This window comes from Cydia splendana, chromosome 2, assembly GCF_910591565.1.
Source record: "Cydia splendana chromosome 2, ilCydSple1.2, whole genome shotgun sequence".
NCBI classification, from domain to species: Eukaryota; Metazoa; Arthropoda; class Insecta; order Lepidoptera; family Tortricidae; genus Cydia; species Cydia splendana.
This window is the reverse complement of record NC_085961.1, coordinates 7,900,515-7,922,484: the sequence shown is the minus strand read 5'-3', so window position 1 is coordinate 7,922,484 and position 21,970 is coordinate 7,900,515. Positions and strand designations below refer to the sequence as shown.

Here is a 21,970-nt window from a genome sequence, read left to right as displayed (position 1 = left end):
CTTCTTGACGCTTAACCGCTGAACCGATTTCGTTGAAATTTGGTATAGAAATAGTTTGCGTCCCGGAACAGGACATAGGATAGATCTTATAACCAAAATCATCTTTTGAAGGTGTGAAAAGTGGCGTGGAAATTTGTACGGGAAATCAATAACCGCTGAACCGATTTATATGAAATTTGGGATGGTCTACATCTTTGATTTAGTTAAAAATGATGAAAAAACATGACTTCAAACCTAAACTTAAACAGTATTAACTTCAAGAAGTCAATTCTGAATTCCCCCCTACACCTCATTTCACACCTTTAAAGGATGATTTTTGAGATAACTTATTATATCCTGTCTCGGGACTCAAAATATATGTGTACCAAATTTAAATTAAAACTGTTCAGCAGTTTAAGCGTGAAGAGGAGTTTAAAAGAAAGTATTTTAATAAGTTTATATGTTTTTACTTCGGAATGGTGTCAATGTGATACCTTAACTAAATTTGGTACTGCGAATTTATACGAAAACGATACCAAACATGGCCTCGTAGCTTTACTGTTGTAGAAGTCAAAATAAAATTGAGAGCCCTAAATTCTTATTACTTGGCCAAACTTGTGTAGAAGGAAAAGGTAAAATAAAAGTCTTCGGCAGGAATATAAGACACAAATATATTTTTTTTTTGCGTTACTATTTCATTCATAAAATATAAACATACCTTGATTATACTATTCTAGTGAGATCCTCATAGATAAACAAAAACATTTACTTAAAAAATTACAAGGTCGAAATGTCACGGAACTTGTGAGAGTAATATGTGAAAAATAAAAACTTTTATGACAAAAAAAATCTGACCACAATTTAAGAATCACCCAATTGCGTCGAGGAATCATCTGTATTTTTGCTTGTTTCATTACCTCCTCGCTTCTTTTTTGTCCTTTGTATTCTGTAGCAATTTGTTAGATCTGAAAATAAAGATAACTTGCGTCGTCACGGATGTCGATTTATAGGTTTTAGGGAGTGCAGAATTCGAAAACGATGACCATTTTATAATCCAAGATGGCGGCTACGTATTTTGTCATAAAAGTGGAATCCAAAATGTATATCATTTTCTAAATCTGCGCCCCCCAAAACCTATAAAACGACACCCATGACGACTTTTATGACATAGTGCATGGCCGCCATTTTGGATTTCAAAATGGTCATCATTTTCGAAATCTGCGCCCCCTAAAACCTATAAAACGACATCCATGACGACTTTTATGACATAGTGCATGGCCGCCATCTTGGAATCCAAAATGGTCATCATTTTCGAAATCTGCGCCCCCTAAAACCTATAAAACGACACCCATGACGACTTTTATGGCATAGTGCATGGCCGCCATTTTGGATTTCAAAATGGTCATCATTTTCTAAATCGGGGCCCCCTAAAACCTATAAAACGACATCCATGACGACTTTTATGACATAGTGCATGGCCGCCATCTTGGAATCCAAAATGGTCATCATTTTCGAAATCTGCGCCCCCTAAAACCTATAAAACGACACCCATGACGACTTTTATGGCATAGTGCATGGCCGCCATTTTGGATTCCAAAATGGTCATCATTTTCAAAATTGGGGCCCCCTAAAACGTATAAAACGACATCCATGACGACTTTTATGACACAGTGCATGGCCGCCATTTCGGATTCCAAAATGGTCATTATTTTCGAAATCGGCACTCCCTAAAACCTATATATCGACACCCATCTCGACTTTTATGACAAAGTGTTTTGCTACCATCTGCATGCAAGACATTTCTATTATTTTTACGTACAAAAATGGCCCCCTGTCAACTTTCAATCGAGATTTAATCGATAATTTATTCGATTAATATTCAGATTAATTCAATTTCAATCTATGTTAGGTCGACTAAACTAATCGCGATTAAAATTTGAGAATTAACTTTTTTTATTCCATGAATTAGTCGAATAAACAGTTAATCGATTAATGCCCATCTCTGACCACGGAATTTTTACACTTTGAGAATATCTGAAAACAAATCAACACAAGGAGCCATTTTGCAAATCCAGTAACATACCAGTAACTTTGTTATTACTTTTGACAGCGCGTGTCATGTGTCAACACAGAGTCGACACAAAGTCGAAACATTGCAACTACTTTGTGACTGCAATATTTCTCAGCCTTAAACCATATTTATACATCATAATTAACAAGTTTCGTAGTATGTAAAGCGTTATTTCTGTTATTTAAGTATAGTATACGCATCGAAGTACTAAAAATGCTTCAAATAATATAGTTATGAACACAGGCACTGAGAAGTAAACAATTTCATTTCCGGCTAAACTAAAACAATGTGGTGGCGCGTTGATTATATTACACTTAGTTTATCAAATCACTCGAGCAGTTTAATTCCCCATAATAATTTAAGTCCTATTGTAATATAAATGCAAACAATATATAATTACGTCTTGTAATCCGTTTTAGAGAATCCGTATTAATGTCACTTATTTTTATTTAAGTATTTTTCCATCTGACAGTTTCCATTTGACAGGAACAAAATGAACGAATGAACGAATGATTTTGGCATAAAGTAGTCGCAAACCCGAAACAATGTGTGCACACGGCGACCACACTTTATGTCACTTTGTGTCATGTGTCGACCCTTCCCCATTTCTGGTAACTGTGTCGACACGGCGACGACTCTGCGACTGGAATTGTGACCGAAACAGACGGTGTCGACACAAGATGTGTCAACACCGCGTCGTAACGGCGACTGGAAATGGTTGTATGGGATTGTGTATGTTCGCTATAAACTCGAAAACTTCTGAACGGACGTGATATTATTAAGCATGTATATGAGAAGGGGTCTAGAATGCGACAAAATTTTACGATAGTTATTTATAATTTTTTTTTCGTTTTCAGTAAAGAAGTAAGTTCGAGAAAATTTTGTTAATTAACAATTTTAACAGTTTCCCGAAAAAGAAGAGGGCCGTGTTCAGCGTTGAATAAAAAGTATAAATAATGGAGATACAGTTCTGCAAGTATGGAATGTTTTATTGGAAATATTCCCCTCTATTATAATATTAATATTGGTTTCTTAAATATTAATACTTTTTGAGATATTGGGTAATTAAAAAATATCTACTTATTTCCTCCTTTTTTTGTTTATAACTTTGATATTTTTTGTGTGCTAAACACGGTTCGAATACATTTTTCTAGGCATCATGACGAATCTAATGAGGTATCACACTTATTTTTAGGTGTCATCATCATCATCATCAGTATCTCTATCTTTCGCCGTTTTCAGTTTCTCGAGTAGACTAACTAGTGACTTTATATAGTTCGTTTTTTTAGCATTAGAAAGAACTTCGCAGAAGTAAGCTTGTGGTTCCAAATCCGGCACTTTTAGCGGTAATAATTTGAAGTAAATTATATGTATTGACCATGCTACATTAGATAATTCAATAATTATTAACAATTAAAGAGCCTGATAAAATCTGCACGCTTGCTTCTGTGGAGTTCTTTCTAATGCTAAAAAAAAAACGGACTATAGGTCATTCTGAACAATTATGGGACCAATGCTGAAATAAAAGTTGTTCAGTATGACCTAAGTATATACCTATAAAGTCACTACGTAGAGTATGAAAGATGGTTAAAATTTCACCCTGTATTTGATTTCGTTTTTACCACAGCTAAAACAACAAAATATTTATTTTCTCCTGTCGATTGCAAGCCTAGTAAACATGTATGGAAAACATGCCCGATAGCAATAGGATAGTTTTTGATTGGTGCGATACGAGTACAGACTTTAAAACAAAAAAAAATACCGAAGAAACATATATACTTACCTACTCGTAAAAATTTTTTTTTAAGAAAAAAAATGATATATATTTTTCGGTATGAGTAGTATCAGGCACAATAATACATTTGAATAAAAATAAGACGACACTCTTAGCTCAAAACCATTTTCAACGACATCAATCTGTGTTATATTCAACAGGTACGTCAAATTTTATATTTCCACTTCCATAGCTTAAAACGAATATGAAAATTGAGCATCCTTCACTAAAAGCGGACCAGTTAAATATACTCGTAACCACAGTCGGGCTAAATGGATTCTATCGGGAATTTGAAGAGCTCGGTGCAATGTAGCCGAGTGAAATTTTAATGTGATTAAAGGCAAACTTCACAGAATACGTGAGTGGCGCAAGGTGTGGGAAATCGCAGTCAAATAACACTATAACTCGTTTTGTATAATTACCTACCTAGCTATAGTTTGTTTTTTTTTTGCATTAGAAAGAAGGTATGCGATAGCCGACTTAATCATAAGATGTATGGCTTATAAAATAAATGAGATTAAAAAAAAAAAGGTAATCGATCTTGACATGTCTTTTACTTGAAAAACGCTTTTTAAAAATCAATAACTTTTACTTATGAATCCAGAATAATATAAATGATCGTATTAGATTCATAATTGTTACATATTTGCCGTGACTTATTTTAAAAAAGTGTTTTTCAATTAAAAGACACGTCAAGATTAATGTTTACCTTTTTTCTAATGCTAAAAAAACGAACTATAGTTCGTTCTATGTATGGAATATTTAAGTCTTAACTATTAATGCATCCTATTGGAAGCATTTTCTGGGAATAGGTTCTCTATGGCCTGCGTTATTCCAATAATCCATTGGACATGGCAAGCAATATTCCATTCTTTCCCGGAAAATCGACAATGATAAATAACAAGTATATAAACTGAAATAAATGCCATATACTTACTAAGAAAAAGTGACCAAGCTACGTCTCCAGTGCCCAAGGCTGGAACCGAACCAGCGTCCTGCTATGGCGGCAGGTGATTCCAGCCTTGGTCACTTTTTCTTAGTATATGACATTTATTTCAGTTTATAATTTATATAGTAGTAGGAACCTACTCGAAATAAAAACAAATAAAACATTTTCTGAAAATAATTTAATTGTAGCCTATGGACACCTGCAATTTCTGTGGTGTAAAATGCGCTTTGCCGACGCTTCAACAACGTATCATGGAGCATTCTATGAAATTCTCTACCGTTGTCCCGTACAAACGCGAAATTCTAAAGATTTGCAGGTATAAAAGTTTCCTTTTCTTATGACAAATGGTCAAAAATATGTACTTACAGAAAAATAATCGCCTGCTTTAAATGCCGAAAAAAATCTCGCAACACAGGAAATAAAATGCGTCTGTACTGGACAGCCCGTGAAATGCTCATTATAGTCCTTTTTGAAAGCCCAATGTTGTAGTCCCTCGTGAAACCCTCAGCAGGGAGCTCATTCACGCACACAGAAGGAGCGTCCACGGGAGGAAATTAATCTGAAAATGCACAGTGCGCAACCTAAACGGCTCTAAGATCAACCGACGCCGAATTTTATATACCCATAATACTTTTAATCCCAAATAATGTGCTTGTGACCTTACATTAAAAATTTGGCCCGCATTAGGTAATGCAAATGTAAAAAAAAAAATTGTACTTGGACCAACCGCCGAACAGGAATAGGTAAAATTGAAAACGAGTCGGATGGAAATTTTATTCAATGGGGAATAAATTGTTAGTTTTAACTGAAATTTACGATCAGACCCTGGTTTGTTTATTTATGAACTTTAAGGGATGATGTAGGGCGACGCGGTCGGGTTTGAGTTATGGCTCACTAGCAGAGAATTATGAGATTGAAAAAACATCGAAACTTACCTAATTCGTTATTGAACGAATTAGGTAAGTTTCGATATTTTTTCATATGTATTCGATTCGATGAGCATCTACGTATACATTGCAAAAAATATTGAATAAAAAATGTTACTTATGTCGAGAAGGAAAGCCACAAATAAATCGGACTGGAGAGATTTGCTTGACCAGGCTAAGGCCCACCCGCGGTTGTAATGCCTTAATATCGAGCGAGTCACCGAATCTATCGTTTATTCCAACTGCTCTAATGAATCGATCTGAAGCTGTTTTAGTGAACTTATGAAAAATAACTGGTGTGAATTTCCAATAATGAAAATCGAATAACCAATCGCCAAGTATCAATAATCGCTTTGACCGTATTTATGAAATTTGGGTTTATATTCAGTCTAAGAGGAGTAAATAAACTAAAAAACACATAACAGAATTCGAAAATGATGACATTTATTGACTGGGGCGGTATCACTGGTATTGTATAACACACAATTGTTGCGCCGCTAGTTCTTATTCCTTAAACTTTAGGCTTTAGATACCGCGAGACTTCTAAAATAACCATTAATCTGGCTTTGCCACAGTTCGATAAAGATAGGTTGTACTTACCGCTGCCGCCAATCCCCCATCGTCCGTAGCCTCTAAAGTGACATTTTATGGAACTTGCTAACTATGTAAACAAACCGCCATATTGAAAATGTCAATAATGATGAATTTACATACTTTTGTTTACATAGTTAGCAAGTTCCATAGAATGACACTTTATAAGTCTAGATGCATGGTTATTTTATTATACTACACAAACGTTTTTTTTTTTTTTTATTTTTTCTTTCGTTACAAGCTTATGTGAGAGTCCCACTGCTGAGCAAAGGGCCATTGATCTCATGATTGGCCAATCATTAAGGAAAGTCGTCTCATTCTCTGCTTATGCCTCCATCCTTCCTTCCCACGCCTATCGCCTATAATTAATTTGAACCTTATTGTATAACACATTCGAGTGACTTTCGTGATTGAAACAAAGAGTACATTGTAATAGACATTGGGTCTTACGAGATTATAGACATGCCTTAAAAGAATACCAAACAGGTTCAGGTAAGTGTAGGTATTATTTAGCTTCAACACGAACGAAAATAGGTAGTACCGTTCTAAAATAAGAATACCTAAAAATAAATAAAGGCTTAGTAACGAGATAGTTTCAGTTCGTAGCGTAGATTCAACTAGCATATTGGGACGTATCGGATTGACCCCTTTGGCTCACTTCCAAAATTAAACTATCAAAGAATTTACTTCGTTAGCCGAGTATGCGATTCGTATTTAACTGAAACAAAGCAAAAACTTTTGTAAAGCTTTTTAAATCTCAGCCTGCTTTAGTTATGTGTTCCAGGTATGAGTTGTCAGATCGATTGTCTCCCCGCGATTCAAAGTAACCCCCAGTTTACGTCCTTCCGTCGCCGTAAGATACATCATGGTAGCATGTTACTGATTCACAATATTTTACAAATGTTCCAACTTACGTTGAAATGTGCTGCACATCTAAGTCTAATCATACGCGTAATTGATTCTATCAATTCGCTATCTTTTGATTTAGCAACACAATCTTAAATCCGTTTGCCCTGTGTCTATCGCACAAAGGGTCCCCGGATGCCTGGATATGTTTGACATTCAAATCGAATTCTGTTCCGGACCGATGCGACCGCATCAATGAAGCTGCGTTTATGAGGCTACCGGATTAACGTGATTACGGCTCCAATGATTTCTGACTCTGTCAGGGCTTGCATACTGGGACCAGTGATTCAATCTGATTATAGTCTGTTTTTTTCTGTTGTGCACGCACAAGTACCTGCAATTATACGTCAAGAGGATCATGAGTATCCCGAAGACTTATTGCTACCAACCGTGGTCGAACAATGGTTAAAAATAATAATTATACCTACACATGGGTAACAAATAGGCTAAATAAAAAAAAACTGCTTATAATTGATACTTGGAACATTTTAATATTATTTCATGTACTTACATTACAAGTCAGTAACAAAACAGCTATTAAAATTACCCGTTCAGAAATATGTAATTAGAAATACACAATAGTACATATACAGAAACATTTTTCTAAAGACAGCTATTATTATTATTATAATCCACATACATCGCTGTTGAACTTTATGTTAAAATCATACATTATGGCTGTTTTCATTAAATTTTATAATTGGCAGTCATCATAGTTATATAAGTAAATGGACAGTTTCGCGAAAAAATTTAAACACGTTTTCATACTCGAAACACAGGAAATAGGAATAGGTACAGATTCTGGTGAAGAAATAAACTGTCCTCAATCTTTACAATATCGATAACGCACAGCATGTATGAACACGGTTTTAGAAACTATATCGATCGTATTCCACCACCATATGAACTTTCCTCCAATCTTTTTATAGCAGAAAACTATTTTTAGAAGGTATTTTATACCCATTGGTACCCCATTACCGGAGTGTTATCGATGAAATAGGTAAGTCTATTATTTGCTAGTGCTGGTGTAGGTACAATTTATTCAGCTCCATCTTTTGTATTTTGTTTTACGGTGGTTCCAATGCAACACTACTCATCTCATCAAAAAACCATTCCATCTTACCCCAACGTACCTCATTAATAAAATCAAAAATACGGAGACAGAGCCACAGATTATTTGCTTGAAATCAGAAACGAAACTTAACATTTCGTTCGCATTTTGAACCTTATACTCGTCTAGAATAAACACAGAAAGAATTCCTGGGACTCAATCCTATTCTTAATCCGCGATATGTACAAGTCTAGTCTTACAAGAAGTTTTTCTGTCCTTAAGTATAAGTTGCCACAGCTGCACACTTGTATTAAAAGCTTGCAACGATCCTGGAATGGGCCCCAGGACTTTGACTATGTAATTATTTACAATACAACTATTTGACACAAACGCCTTGGTTTTACCTATCTTATGCTAATTGAAACATCAGTCTTTCAATAAAGATAATTTAAGTAAATATAAACGTCTATATTTTTATAATGATTGAGATCAACACTATAAATTACTTCTAAACATTAAGTTTTACATTGTCGTGATTGTCGTTTGATTTGTCATTAAAGTATTGGCACATCGTGATGTAGGTATATACAGTCAGCATCGATAGTAGCGGATGAAACAACGCTCCAAAAGTATCTGCCATCCTCTAATATTTTTCCAAATAGACATAGATTATATATATCTACAGTTCTCGATCAAAAGTAACTTCAACTGTTACTGTAACTGTCTACATAGAGAGTCATATTAGGTATCCCCTTTGTTCAGTTAATAGATAATACTTCGTTTGACCCGCTACTTTTGATGCTCACTGTACTCAAATTCCATTAGGACTTGCACGAACTTATAAGTTCAGGTGTAAAACATTTTTGCCAACAATTATTTTTAATATTATAATATGTATCTCTCCCCAGAAAGTATAGATAAAATAAAATCCAACGTTCATTTTAGAAATTTCGCAACAATCAATAATCAATCATCAATCATTGCCTTAAATTCACCAATGAATTTATTCATATTTAACAAATGTATAGTACAATTATAGCGTTTAATATATTTCCACAAAAGTAAATGTACTTATGAAAAAAAGGAAACATTAGAGATTTTGTTAGATCCATAATTTCTGGAGCAAACAATGAGGTTATTCGAAGTGGTTTTTCAATTTGTCTGAATGTCTTGGGTGTCACACAGATATTGAGGTATCATGCAAAATTTTGCTAATCAAATTGTATTAGGTATTTTTTGGTCATAGAGGGACAACAATAAAGGGAATTAAGGTTGCGCCCATGACTTATATAAGCGTCATGTTGATATGTCAGTTCGGTTGTTCTATTTACGTATTTATGTAGTACTTACTTAGTACATTTGCATTATTCTTTACAGAGGGTTCCTTCGGAAAACTACATGATTTTATGGCTATAATTTAATGTTTCAGTTGTTATCTGTGATGTGGAGTGCGGCAGTGTCCTGAAAATAAAGCAAAAATTATATGACGAGAAACCATAATGAACTAAGTACTTATGGGTTTGAACTAAGTATCTGGCCGATAATTCAGTGCGATAATTATATTAGAGAAAATTTACAAACCAGCAATTTCTGTTCTTACGACACGTCATTCAAAAATGTTGCTGTCTTGATGCCAATATTTCATGTTAGCTAGGTAGCTCATTAAATTTTACGAGGCGCGCTGGCAGCGCCAACGCCAGCTTCTAGCACTAATGACCGCTAATTGACCTGTTACCCAATTTGGCTCCAACGAGACAGTTGTGTACAACGTGAGTATACCGAGCGTAATTAATGACAAGGTGAAGTAATAGGCAACACCTAGGGGCCTATTTGACTCGATGAAGGGCATAAGGCGACTTGGATTAGAGACGAAGTTGTCAGATTGCGCAATTACACTCTACACATAGTGCTAAAGGTAAGGAAAACAATCTCCATGTATCAAAAAGTGTCCGTCAAAAAACCTTTTAAATAGGTGGCGCTAAAATACCTAAAATATTTGATAAAATAATCAAATCACTGACAGCGCACTTCATTCCGTCAATAGCGCCGCCTACTTCCTTAAAGACTCTGCTCTGGCGCTACTGTTTTACCATAAGAGATTTACTGCTTTTGCTCTATACTCCATGCATGGTGCCTTTGCAAGTCTTCTTCCAAATTTGAAAATTTTGCATCACTTCTGTTACATTCTCTCACTCACTCATCACTTCTGTGTTTCTGGGAAATATGAAGGAGGTTATTCTTTAATACCATCAAGATATCAAGATGAACTAAAGTACTGAACTTTAGTAGTAAAACTTTAGTTAAAAATTAATTTTTAATTCTTCATGTTAATTCGCTTTTCTGTTATAAATTAAAGTAACAACTTTGAACTCTAATTTATAGTATCTTAATGTAATTAATGTAAGGTGGACATTGATTATGGTTGATTGTAAGTAAGATGGGTGTAATGGAAGTAAGATGGGTGCAGGTAAGATGGACAAGGTGAGTTCCTGTTTGAACAGAAAGTAAACACTAAGTTTAACTTAGCTGACCGTTGAACAGAATCTTACTTCGCGGAATCGCTGACATAGTAGCTTTCGAAGTGCTGTCACTGTCGTCCGACTCAGAGCGAGCCTGGAAGCTGGTCTCTGTTGACAAAAATGGGATTTGTTACATCATTTCAGTTAAGTGGATTTGTAAACAGAAAACGTTTTCGACCACAATAGGCCTAATTTAACAAAAAATAATTACCTACATGAATTTGAAAACATACTGAAAGCGTTTGCTTGATTTTAGTGCGGACAACATGAGCATGACGCAAATTAGTGTTTGAGAGGCTACATATGAATAGGTAACTATGTTGGCAATGTTATATGAAACCATTTCGTTATACCGACAGACAACCTACAGTGTAAATCATTCAAGGTAGGGCTTTGAAATTTGAAACGTACCTATGCTCGTATTCTTTAAAAATGTTGTTGAGCTACACTAAGAAACAATCCCTAAGAAGCTTAAAATGGGGTTCGTAGATGCAACTATGCAGGCTAAAAAAAATCTCATTGTTTTTTAGCTTTAATTCTGTCTTGCAATTTAATTCTTTACATTCGGTCACGGAAATTAAAGTGACCCGATGACCTATTTTATTTGGAAGCCAAATAAAGTTACGTTTTTAGCCACTTATCCCTAATAAACGATATTAGTGACCTAAAGTGAGCAGCCAAAGCTATCTAACAAAAAGGTTAATGGTGCCAACAAAACGATCAATCAATTACCGAGCCCCAGGGATCTCCGAGACAGATTCATTAAACCAACCTCCTCTACGAAAAACTTACTTAAATGGAAGAAACAGTCATTAATTTTATCTTTTAATTAATCAAGATTAATAGACAGTATTAAATTTAAGAGGCTTTAGGAAAATTAATATTAATGTTTAACATTTCTAATTGGCGTTATGAAGTATTGAAATCTTGTAGTTTTAAATGTAATTTAATGAATGTGGTTTTTAAACAGCATTTAAGTTCATTAAATATATCAGACACAGCAATATTACCATACTACAATGTGGTAAAAAAGTTTGAAGGCAATGAAATAAAATAAAAAATATTTTTGGAGCCCTTAGCACTCATAGAATGTAAATTTGAGTAGGTCATACTAAACCTGTCATGACTACGGGATCAACTCTGAAATGTAAAAAGGCTGTCCTAAAGAAATCGACATCTGATCAGCCAAAACACATGAAATAACAACAGTTCTTTTTTGACAAAATTTGATTTATCACCTTTATTTACAAATTGTTTTATCCATTATTTTACCTTTCTTGCACAGTCAAGGTAAAAATATAAGTCATTTGCTATAATATCATAGCGTAAATTCAATATTTCTCAGAATAAACATCCTATTGGAGTTAATAAGTGACTTAGTTACATAACTAGATAAGACAAGTTAGTGTATAAAATATAGTGATCGGACCCTCAAAGCACATCAATCACATCATATACCTAACAATAGCTGCATTAGTATGGATAGGACAGAACGCAAATCAAAGTGATTGGCAGCCTCCGCCTGGCAGTTGCCACCCGCATCCCGATTGGTCGAGCCAGCAACTATAACAATGGAGTACCAAATGCAGCGTTGTCACTCTAGTTTTGTGCAGATTGTATGAAATTGGAAGAGACAGAACTAAGCTTAAAATAGCATTCGAATTATAGCAATTCGACTCGCATTCGCAGCGCATTTCGTGCTTGTACTTAGGAATACGTGTAGGGTATAAATCGAACTGAAGGTCGTTTGTTCAAACCTCGTCGCCACTCGGTAGTATTAAAGATTAAGAAAGTATGTCACTTTCTTAGGAGGTCACTATCGAGCTAGGTCACGTTCTGAGGACGCCACTTTCTGAGGACGTCACATTCGGAGTTCGTCACTTTCTGAGTATGTGGAGTGTAGACTGTAACTTTTCGTGATGGGGGTTCGTTGGGAGAAGCGTAGAAACTCGCCGCTGGAACGCGCTGGCCGCTGTGCTGTGGCCCGAAGTCCGCTATACCTCCATTTACCGGTATATGTGTTGTGTGAAATGAAAACACATATATTTGATTTATTCACTTGGAGAGTGTTCAGGCTGGTATGAGTGAAGCTCTCTTGATGTCTCTGATATCTCTGAATAAGCCACGAAACGGCTCTGGCTTATATAGTAAAACACAAGGCCGTTTGGTACCTTCTTCAACTAGTGGGTGTATCATGCAGAGTCAGTAATGTATATTTTTGCCAATCTCGTTAATTATAAGCACGTATGAAAGGAGCACGAATCCTAGACTTATAAATAGGTACAATATTAAGCACGTATGAAAGGAGCATGAATCCTAGACTTATAACTAGATATAAAACATTCCACGCAATTCATTTGACATAATATACGAGCACAAAGTAAAACATGATATACAAAAGTAAAAATAGCAACCTAAACGTAAAGACTAATTTAACACATGCATGAACCCTAATAGCTATTTACGACAGTCTCCCCCACGTGTGTCAACGCCGTCTTCATGCGCGGAGTAAATGGGGATAAGTCTAGAAACTGGGCGGCGGACGTCACCTGCGCGTGTGCGAACAATGGCCACTCTCACATGACCATCTGGGCCAGGAAATAGCTGGGCGATTACGCCTCTGGGCCACGTTCCTCGTGGCATGGAGCTATCCGCAATGATGACTACGTCACCTTCATGCAGTTTTCTCACGTTTTGGTGAGCACCGGGCCTGGGGAGGAGGCTGGGTCTGTATTCCCGCTGCCAGCGCCTCCAAAATTGGTCGGCTAGCGTTTGCGCTGTTTTCCACGAAGAGAGCGACATAGTTGCGTCTGTGAAGACACCCAGTGGCGACATGGCACTTGATCGACCGATTAGAAAGTGATTCGGCGTCAGGGCTTCGATGTCTAAATCTGGATTCACTGGTGTCAGCGGTCTGGAATTGACTATGTGCTCTGATTCTAGCAGTAAAGTATGTAGAACTTCTTCGTGGGGTGCTCTTTCTTTCAGTACTACTTTTAATGCGGTTTTAACGCTGCCCACGAGCCGTTCCCAGGCACCGCCAGCGGAGGGGTTGCCGGGTGGAATTTTCTTCCATTTTATGGCTCGCTCGGTCAAGAAGGGCTTGAGACTGTCGGGCAGCGTGTTTTTGGCCTCTGCCAGTTCTCTTTCCGCGCCGTGGAAGTTGGTGGCGTTGTCGGAATAGAGAACTGTAGGCGTGCCGCGTCGCGCTATCATTCGGCGTAGCGACAGTATCATGGAGGATGCCGAAAGTGAGGCGGCAAGCTCCAGATGTACAGCGCGAGTGTATAATACACCCCACCTTTTCTCGCGGCGGCGGCCTATAGTTATGTGCATGGGGCCAAACAGGTCTACGGCTGCAGCGGTGAACGGCGGCTGATTCGCTTTTAGCCTTTCTGGCGGCAAGTCACCTATGGGAACTTTGATTGGCGTTCCCCTATAGGTTCTGCACCATTGGCATTTATACGTTATATAGCGAATGCTACCGCGCAGCCCGATAATGTTTCAACTCGTTGATGACGGTCGCGTGGTTGCCGTGATTGTAGAGTGCATGAAAATGCTGTACTAATAACTTGACGAAATCTTCTTTCGCATGTAAAACAGGCATGTGCGTGTTTTTATCGATTCTAGCATTTAGTACGATGATTCCGTTTTTGTCAAGTTTTACAGCGATTTTGTATAGCGGAGATTTCTTCAGGAGTGGCCGCCCAGTTTCTAGAAGCTTGATTTCCTCCGGAAATGCAGCATGTTGACTCCGTCGGATTAGTAATATCTCTGCTAAATCTAAATGCCCCTTATTTATCTCTATGTCTGTTTTCTTAGCGAACAATGCGGCTTTGAAAACCTCGGCGGCAACCAGAATACTAGCGGTGGCGCGAACTAATCGCACGAACTTTGAGAACCTACATACCTCCGGCAGGTACTCAAACCTATTCTCCGCGACGCCTACTGAGCATACGAGTTTATTAACGCGTTCCTCGCCCGTATCGGCGACGGGCGTAGGCACTTTTTCGGTCGGCCAATGCTCTTTGGATTTACGTATAAAATCGGGCCCTATGAACCATCGGTGGTTCACTCCGAATTGCGCAGGTACTCCACGAGTCGCGTCGTCAGCCACGTTAGCTGCACTAGGCACCCAGCGCCAGTTGGCGGGGGTGGTAGTGTTCTCGATTTCTGCTAACCTATGTGCTACGAACGTTTTATACCTACGTGGGTCCGAACGTATCCACGTGAGCGCCGTTTTAGAGTCAGACCAAAAATACTTGTCCTTTATTACGTAATCTGACTCCTTGACTATGGTTTCCGCTAATCTAGTAGCTAGTACGCAGCTCTGCAATTCCATCCTCGGAATGCTAACTACCCGGAAAGGTGAAACGCGGGCCTTAGCGGCCACTAACGCGGAGGTTCCAGTCCCCTCGGGGTTGATGCTAACTAAATACACGGCCGCGGCATATATTTTTTCGCTCGCGTCGCAAAAAACATGCATATATGCCTCCCTATTAAATGCGGGCACGTGTCGCGGAATCTCTAAGTCTCGTAATTGTTGTACGTTATCAATGAACGATCGCCAAACGGGTGCGAGTGAGACGGGTATAGGCGAGTCCCAATCGATTCCTGTCCTCCATATTTCCTGCATTAACGCCTTGCCTAAGACGGATATGGGGCTTACGTAACCGATCGGATCAAATATCGACATCGCGCTACTTGTTACCTGTCGTTTTGTAGGTAATTTCTGACCGTTAAGTACGTCTTCGGGCGTATTACGAAAGTTTACGTTGAAACCTAAGGTGTCACGTTTGTGATTCCATTTCAAACCTAAGGTACGTTCGCTCTCGTTCGCGCCTAACAGCGACGTTTCCTGATTGCTATTAACTACGTCAGCAATTACCGCAGGATGGTTCGATGCGAACCCGCGAAGCTCGAATGACGCGCGCATATTCAGCTCGTAAACTTCGTTTACTACGCGTCTCGCTTCCTCTTCAGACGTATCGAGGGCGATCAACATGTCGTCCATGTACGTATTCTTTATTGTTTTTTCCGCTGCGATCGGAAATTCTTTACTATGCGATTTTGCGTTTTCGTTTTTGACGTATAGCGCGGTTGTCGGCGACGCTGCCGAACCAAATATAAGCCGCTTCATCCTATATTCTTGCGGTTGGGAGGTACGGTCCTCTCCCCTCCAAACGAAACGTAACGCATCACGATCCTGCTCAATTATTTCGATCTGTAAAAACATCTCTTTGACGTCGGCTATTACCGCGATTTTACCCTCGCGGAAACGCACTAACACGCCGAAAAGTGATTTTAACAGGTCGGGGCCAGCTAACAGCGCGCTATTGAGCGAGCGTCCGTACGCTGTTGCGGCCGCGTCCCAAACTAATCGCATTTTCCCGCGTTGCGGATGAAAAGTTGGGAAGTGGGCTAGGTACCACGTCCGGGGTGCCTCGGGGGGCGGTCGCGAGTTCATTTTCTCCGCGTAACCTTTGTCGAGCAAGTTGTTCATATGCTTTGCATATTCGGCTTTAAGTTTCGCATCGCGGTCTAGCTTTCGTTCTAGACTGTACAGCCGTTTCAATGCTTGCGCTCGGTTATCGGGGAGTTTCTCGTCATCTGACCGCCAAAGTAAGCCCGAGCGATACCTTTGCTCCCCCGGTATCTTTTCGCAGGTGGCTTCTAACAAATCTAGCGCACGTTGGTCGGGGTCGGCCCGAGGTAATTTTTGCGAAACGCCTAATGACTCTATGTCAAAATGTCGTTTCATCAATTGCAAGGCTTCGTCATCCGCGGTATTAGGCCTTGCGTGCCCAACAAATTGTACCGCGGCGCGACGCGTACGGTCTGGTCCATGCAAAACCCATCCTAGCCTGGTTAAACTCGCGACTGGGAGGTTAGGCGGACCGTCTATAATTTGCCGACTAATGATGAGATGCCAGTTATCTTGGCTTATTACGATAGTAGGTACTGCGGGGGGGTAACTTAATTCGTCCGCGATTTTAGATAAATGATCGCATTTATCTACCAAGTCTCGCGGCACGCCCTGCGCTCCTAAACCTATATCGCAAACCGTGTAAGTCTCCATCATTTCCATATGTCGACTACAAAAACCCCGTATTGCGACACGTAACGCATACGAATCTGGGTCCCGTACTACACCGCCTATGCCTTCTATCTCTAATGTTTCACCGCGCACACGAGGTGCGATTCTATCCGCAGTTTCATGTAGCATCAACGTCATTGCCGCGCCTTCATCGAGTTGCGCGAGGGTTTGGACGGTACCTAACGGTCCCGACACCTCTACTGGCATGATTTTGAGATACGTCTGCGGCAGTTTAACATTGAGTACTGCTTTGCGTGCTGCCGGCGCACTATTACCGTTCGCGGACCCGGCCGCGCTTAAACCGTGTAATAGTCTACTATGTCCGGCCTCGCACTGATTCATGCCACACGCGACATATTTACATCCAAAAAATTTACGGTGATTCGCGCCTAGACATCTAAAGCACAATTTAGCTCCCTTTGCCAAGTCCCAGCGCTCAGGTACGGTCGCGGCTAGAAATTTCGAACACTCCTTAACTTCGTGTTCTTTGCCGTTGTTACATATGGCGCACGCTTCGAGCGAGACAGAGACAGACGCTATCTGTCGCTTGGGCTTAGCTCCGGTTGACGCTGGCTTTTTCTTTAAATTGCCATCGCGGTGCTTTACTTGAGCTACGGTTGATTTATAAGTACGCGATCTATTTCCCGTATCACGTGTGTATGACTCGCGGGAATCTGACTCCGAATCCGAACTATAGTCGCGAATGGACGCGGGGGCGCGGGGCCTAGCGAGAGCGTGGCTCGATCGGCTGGGCTCGCGCACAGAGGAAACCGCGTTTCGTTCATTTCGCGATCTATCATACGCATCACGGTAGAACGCGGGGTCGCGAGACCTAGAGAGAGCTTGGCTCGATCTTCTGGGTTCGCGCGCAGAGGAAACCGCGTTCACTGCATTCCGTGATTTGTTGGACGGCTTATATCGGTTTATGCGCTTGGCCGCAGTACTAATTTCGTTAAGAAACTCGGAAATTGCTACTAACCCGGGTGATTCTACGTTAGACTGCCTGTATTTGGCCCATTCATAGCGCACTATCAGATTTAATTTATCCACGATTTTATTCACAAGCTCAGGCGCGTGCAAGTATTTCTCTTGACGCAAGGATCTAATGGTGGCGACGGCATTCGCTACATGCGCGGCGAATGAGGCTATATTCGAATTGTCTTCGGATAAACGCGGCATGCGTTTAACATTATGAATTTCCGTAAGAACAATCTCCTCAGGGTCGCCGAACTGCCGTTCCAGCGCTTCCATTATCTCGTACGGATCCTGAACTGTGTACATTATTGATTTTACGGCCGTCCGAGCTTCGCCCTTAAGTGCGCGCCTAATCCGACTGACGTTATTGACGGCACTAAACATGGGCGACGTATCTTCGAACTCTGCCCTAAATGATATCCACTCGGTGATATCTCCGCCGAATGCAGGTAATTCCGGCGGTTTATGGTACATTGGCGCGTAGGTACAGTGCGGTACCTCTAAAACGCGCGGGGGCGGTCTGCTAGCCCGGTCGGCGGCCGCACGCGGCGGCGGCTGCGCGGTCTTTTTCGGCGGCGGGAATTTAACGTTTTCTTTCGCGACCTCGTGCTGTAACCTAGCTTGTCGTTCTACCCAACTTCTAGTACGTTCTTCGACGGTCGCGTCACTGCTGCCGACAGACTGCGCCTTCAGTTGCGCAACCTGCGGCCGTAAATTTGCAGTGTCGGACCCTGTCTTAGAAGCTTCGACGGTCGCGTCACTGCCGCCGCGAGACTGCGCCTTCAATTGCGCAACCTGCAGCCGTAAATTGGCAGTGTCGGACTCGGTCTTAGCAACGGCTAGACGGGCTTTATGAACCTCGAGCTCGGCCATTAGCACGGACAATTTATTGTCGCGTTCCCTAACCGATTTGCGATTCTTTAATTCGCGATTAGACGGCGCCCGCGACGGCGGCGGCGGCGCATCGGTGTCTTTATTCACTAGCGTATTCGACCTACTACGAACTACTACGGTGGCATCTAACGTCTCCGAGTGTACCGACTCGGTTCCACCGGTAGCATTCGGGTTGCCACTGGTGCCCTTGCTCCACGTATTAGTCTCGTTGGACGTAGTCTTACCAGACGAGGGGGTAGGGGTATCCATGTTCGGTGCGGGCGCAGGTGGGCCCTTGGTGCGTGATCGTAGGCTCCTTTCTTCCTTTTCGGACATCTTTCTGGCTGGAACCACTTCACTTAACACACGCGGGGGGTCCCTAACTTGACCTGCCTATGCCTATGACTGACCGTTGCCGTGCGCAACGTCAGTGCCCTAAGCGTGGATCCCTCGTGGCACTGAATCTTCCGCAATGGCAAAGTGCTATGCCTAGAACGTTCGATAGCAGTGTGTGGGTATCAACCATGTGACACTTGCAACGAAAGTTGCCAGGACACGTGAGCGGAGGTGGTCCTACGACGCTGCACGGTCCGTCCGGCAAGCCGGTAAATGGGTTACGGAAAAGGTATAGGGTTTGGGTCTAAACCGAAGCGAACTTCTAGGCTCAGCGCGTCCTTTATTCTTTCTTGCCGTCTGAGTCAAGCAACGTTCGCTTAAAACTCAGCGCGTACTTGTTTCTTTCTTGCTGTCTGAGTTAAGCAATGTCGCTTGAAACTCAGCGCGTACGTTTTTCTATCTTGATGTCTGAGTTAAGCTATGTCGCTTGAAACTCAGCGCGTACGTTTTTCTATCTTCATCCGGCTTCAAAAGGACCAAACTGTGGAGTGTAGACTGTAACTTTTCGTGATGGGGGTTCGTTGGGAGAAGCGTAGAAACTCGCCGCTGGAACGCGCTGGCCGCTGTGCTGTCTCGAAGTCCGCTATACCTCCATTTACCGGTATATGTGTTGTGTGAAATGAAAACACATATATTTGATTTATTCACTTGGAGAGTGTTCAGGCTGGTATGAGTGAAGCTCTCTTGATGTCTCTGATATCTCTGAATAAGCCACGAAACGGCTCTGGCTTATATAGTAAAACACAAGGCCGTTTGGTACCTTCTTCAACTAGTGGGTGTATCATGCAGAGTCAGTAATGTATATTTTTGCCAATCTCGTTAATTATAAGCACGTATGAAAGGAGCACGAATCCTAGACTTATAAATAGGTACAATATTAAGCACGTATGAAAGGAGCATGAATCCTAGACTTATAACTAGATATAAAACATTCCACGCAATTCATTTGACATAATATACGAGCACAAAGTAAAACATGATATACAAAAGTAAAAATAGCAACCTAAACGTAAAGACTAATTTAACACATGCATGAACCCTAATAGCTATTTACGACAGAGTACGTCACTTTTTTTAGCATGCACGTGCAAGGTGCGCCTGCAAGAACAGTGGATACCAGCAATTATATTAGCTGTACGGCATAAGGTCACTTTTATGTATGACATACAGGATGACATATCGATGGTGCTACCCCGATTTTTTACATTTGTAGCAGCAGGTGCAGTCTGGATCCGAAAGGTACCTTAAGATATTTTCCCATTATAGTCTATAGATTCGTATTTACCTTCAATGGGCACTGAAAAAAACATCCTGTATACATAAAAGCGGCCGTATGCCGTAACAGCTGATTGCTGGACTCCATTGGTCGTGCAACTCGTGCAGGTATACGCTTAAATCTTACTATGAAAAAAAAGTGACGTACTCAGAATGTGACGACCTCAGAAAGTGACAAACTCAGAATGTGACGTCCTCAGAAAGTGACGTACTCAGAATGTGACGACCTCAGAATGTGACGAACTCAGATTGTGACGTCCTCAGAATGTGACGTCCTCAGAATGTGACGTCCTCAGAACGTGACCTAACTCGAAAGTGACCTCCTAAGAAAGTGACATACTCCGCCTAAACCCTACATAAGTACTATGTATATCTAGCTCTCCTAAGTGACAAAAGAGCCGACTCAGCCTCGACTACTGTTACCAGCTCTTCTTGAAATATTACACGAACCGAATTTATCCCCGTCATCCAAAATGAAGATGTCTTAATTGAATTTCCGACTTCACGCCTGGTAATTAAATTCTGAGTTCCTGTGTAAGTAGATTATTATAATATTTCGGGTTGATGAATAAAAGTTTGACGTTGTTGTCCCTGAATGTGTTGACAATGCAAAAGTTTCGGGGGTAGGTACCAGAGTTAGAGTTTTTGATGACGGTAAATTAATGTAATTGCCAACATTCAAGAATTAAGTAATCACCACCCACAGTCACAACATTTCATAATAATCATTCATTCAATTTAAGAGCTGGGCTCTTGTCGGTGCAGCGTGATGAAGTTGTCTCCACCTTGGTCGGTTCGAAGCCAGCACTTTAGTGTCCTGGTACGACACGTCCCCTAAATGCTCCTTTATTTCATAATGATATAAGTTTTTTTTTTAATAACTAATTTACTACGATCATGCATGACTTTATTTTAATAAATAATGTTACTGATTGTTAAAACAAAGACTTATTTATGGGTCAACTTGAAATACGAGTAATAAAGAGAACCTAATATTCAATACGCCGCGTACAGCGAGTTGATTAGCGAAGTCCTTTAATTTCCTGTTACAGCAAATTGTTTCGTATACCTAAGCGAAATTAATATCCTCTTTTAATCCACCCCACGACGTAGAAATAACAGCCGTTAGGTTCTGTTTACACATTGAATAAGTCGTAATCAGTATGAAAACAGACCTTATCTGACAATAATTATTGCGCGAGAATACGTTAAGCAATTTACGGTTGTTATACTTGTTATGAGTAGTGGGAAATAGTTTAGACCAAGTCTATACTTTTAAAACAATCTGCACATTTAAATTTTATTAAAATTTGTTTTTATTTATTCGCACTCGTTTTAAAGCAATATTTGTGTGAATGAGTAATGCACATCAATTGGTATTACTAAAATTTAAATGCTGCTAGTTTGTATATAGTTGCCAGCACCATGCTGAGGTGAGGCCATTTCGTGGCACGTGGCACTATATTTTTACTACGTTTTTCTTATATGTATGTATGTCACTTTATTGCACATAAACAGGTTTACATAAAACGGAAAAAACAAAACAAAAATAAAAATGTTACGTACAAAGGCGAACTTATCCCTAAAA

General features: G+C 40.2%; 1 protein-coding gene across 1 annotated transcript in view; it reads right to left on the bottom strand.

The window, feature by feature from the left end:
* Positions 1-9,580: 9,580 nt before the first annotated feature.
* Positions 9,581-21,970, bottom strand: part of LOC134803157 (cell adhesion molecule Dscam2-like) — a 58,890-nt gene continuing 46,500 nt past the window's right edge. The window contains exons 31-32 of the mRNA XM_063775865.1: positions 10,797-10,874; positions 9,581-9,708 (exon numbers count right to left, since the gene is read on the bottom strand). Of these exons, the coding sequence (XP_063631935.1) occupies positions 9,680-9,708; positions 10,797-10,874 (107 nt within the window). The 3' untranslated portion in view covers positions 9,581-9,679. The remainder of the gene's footprint in view (positions 9,709-10,796; positions 10,875-21,970) is intronic.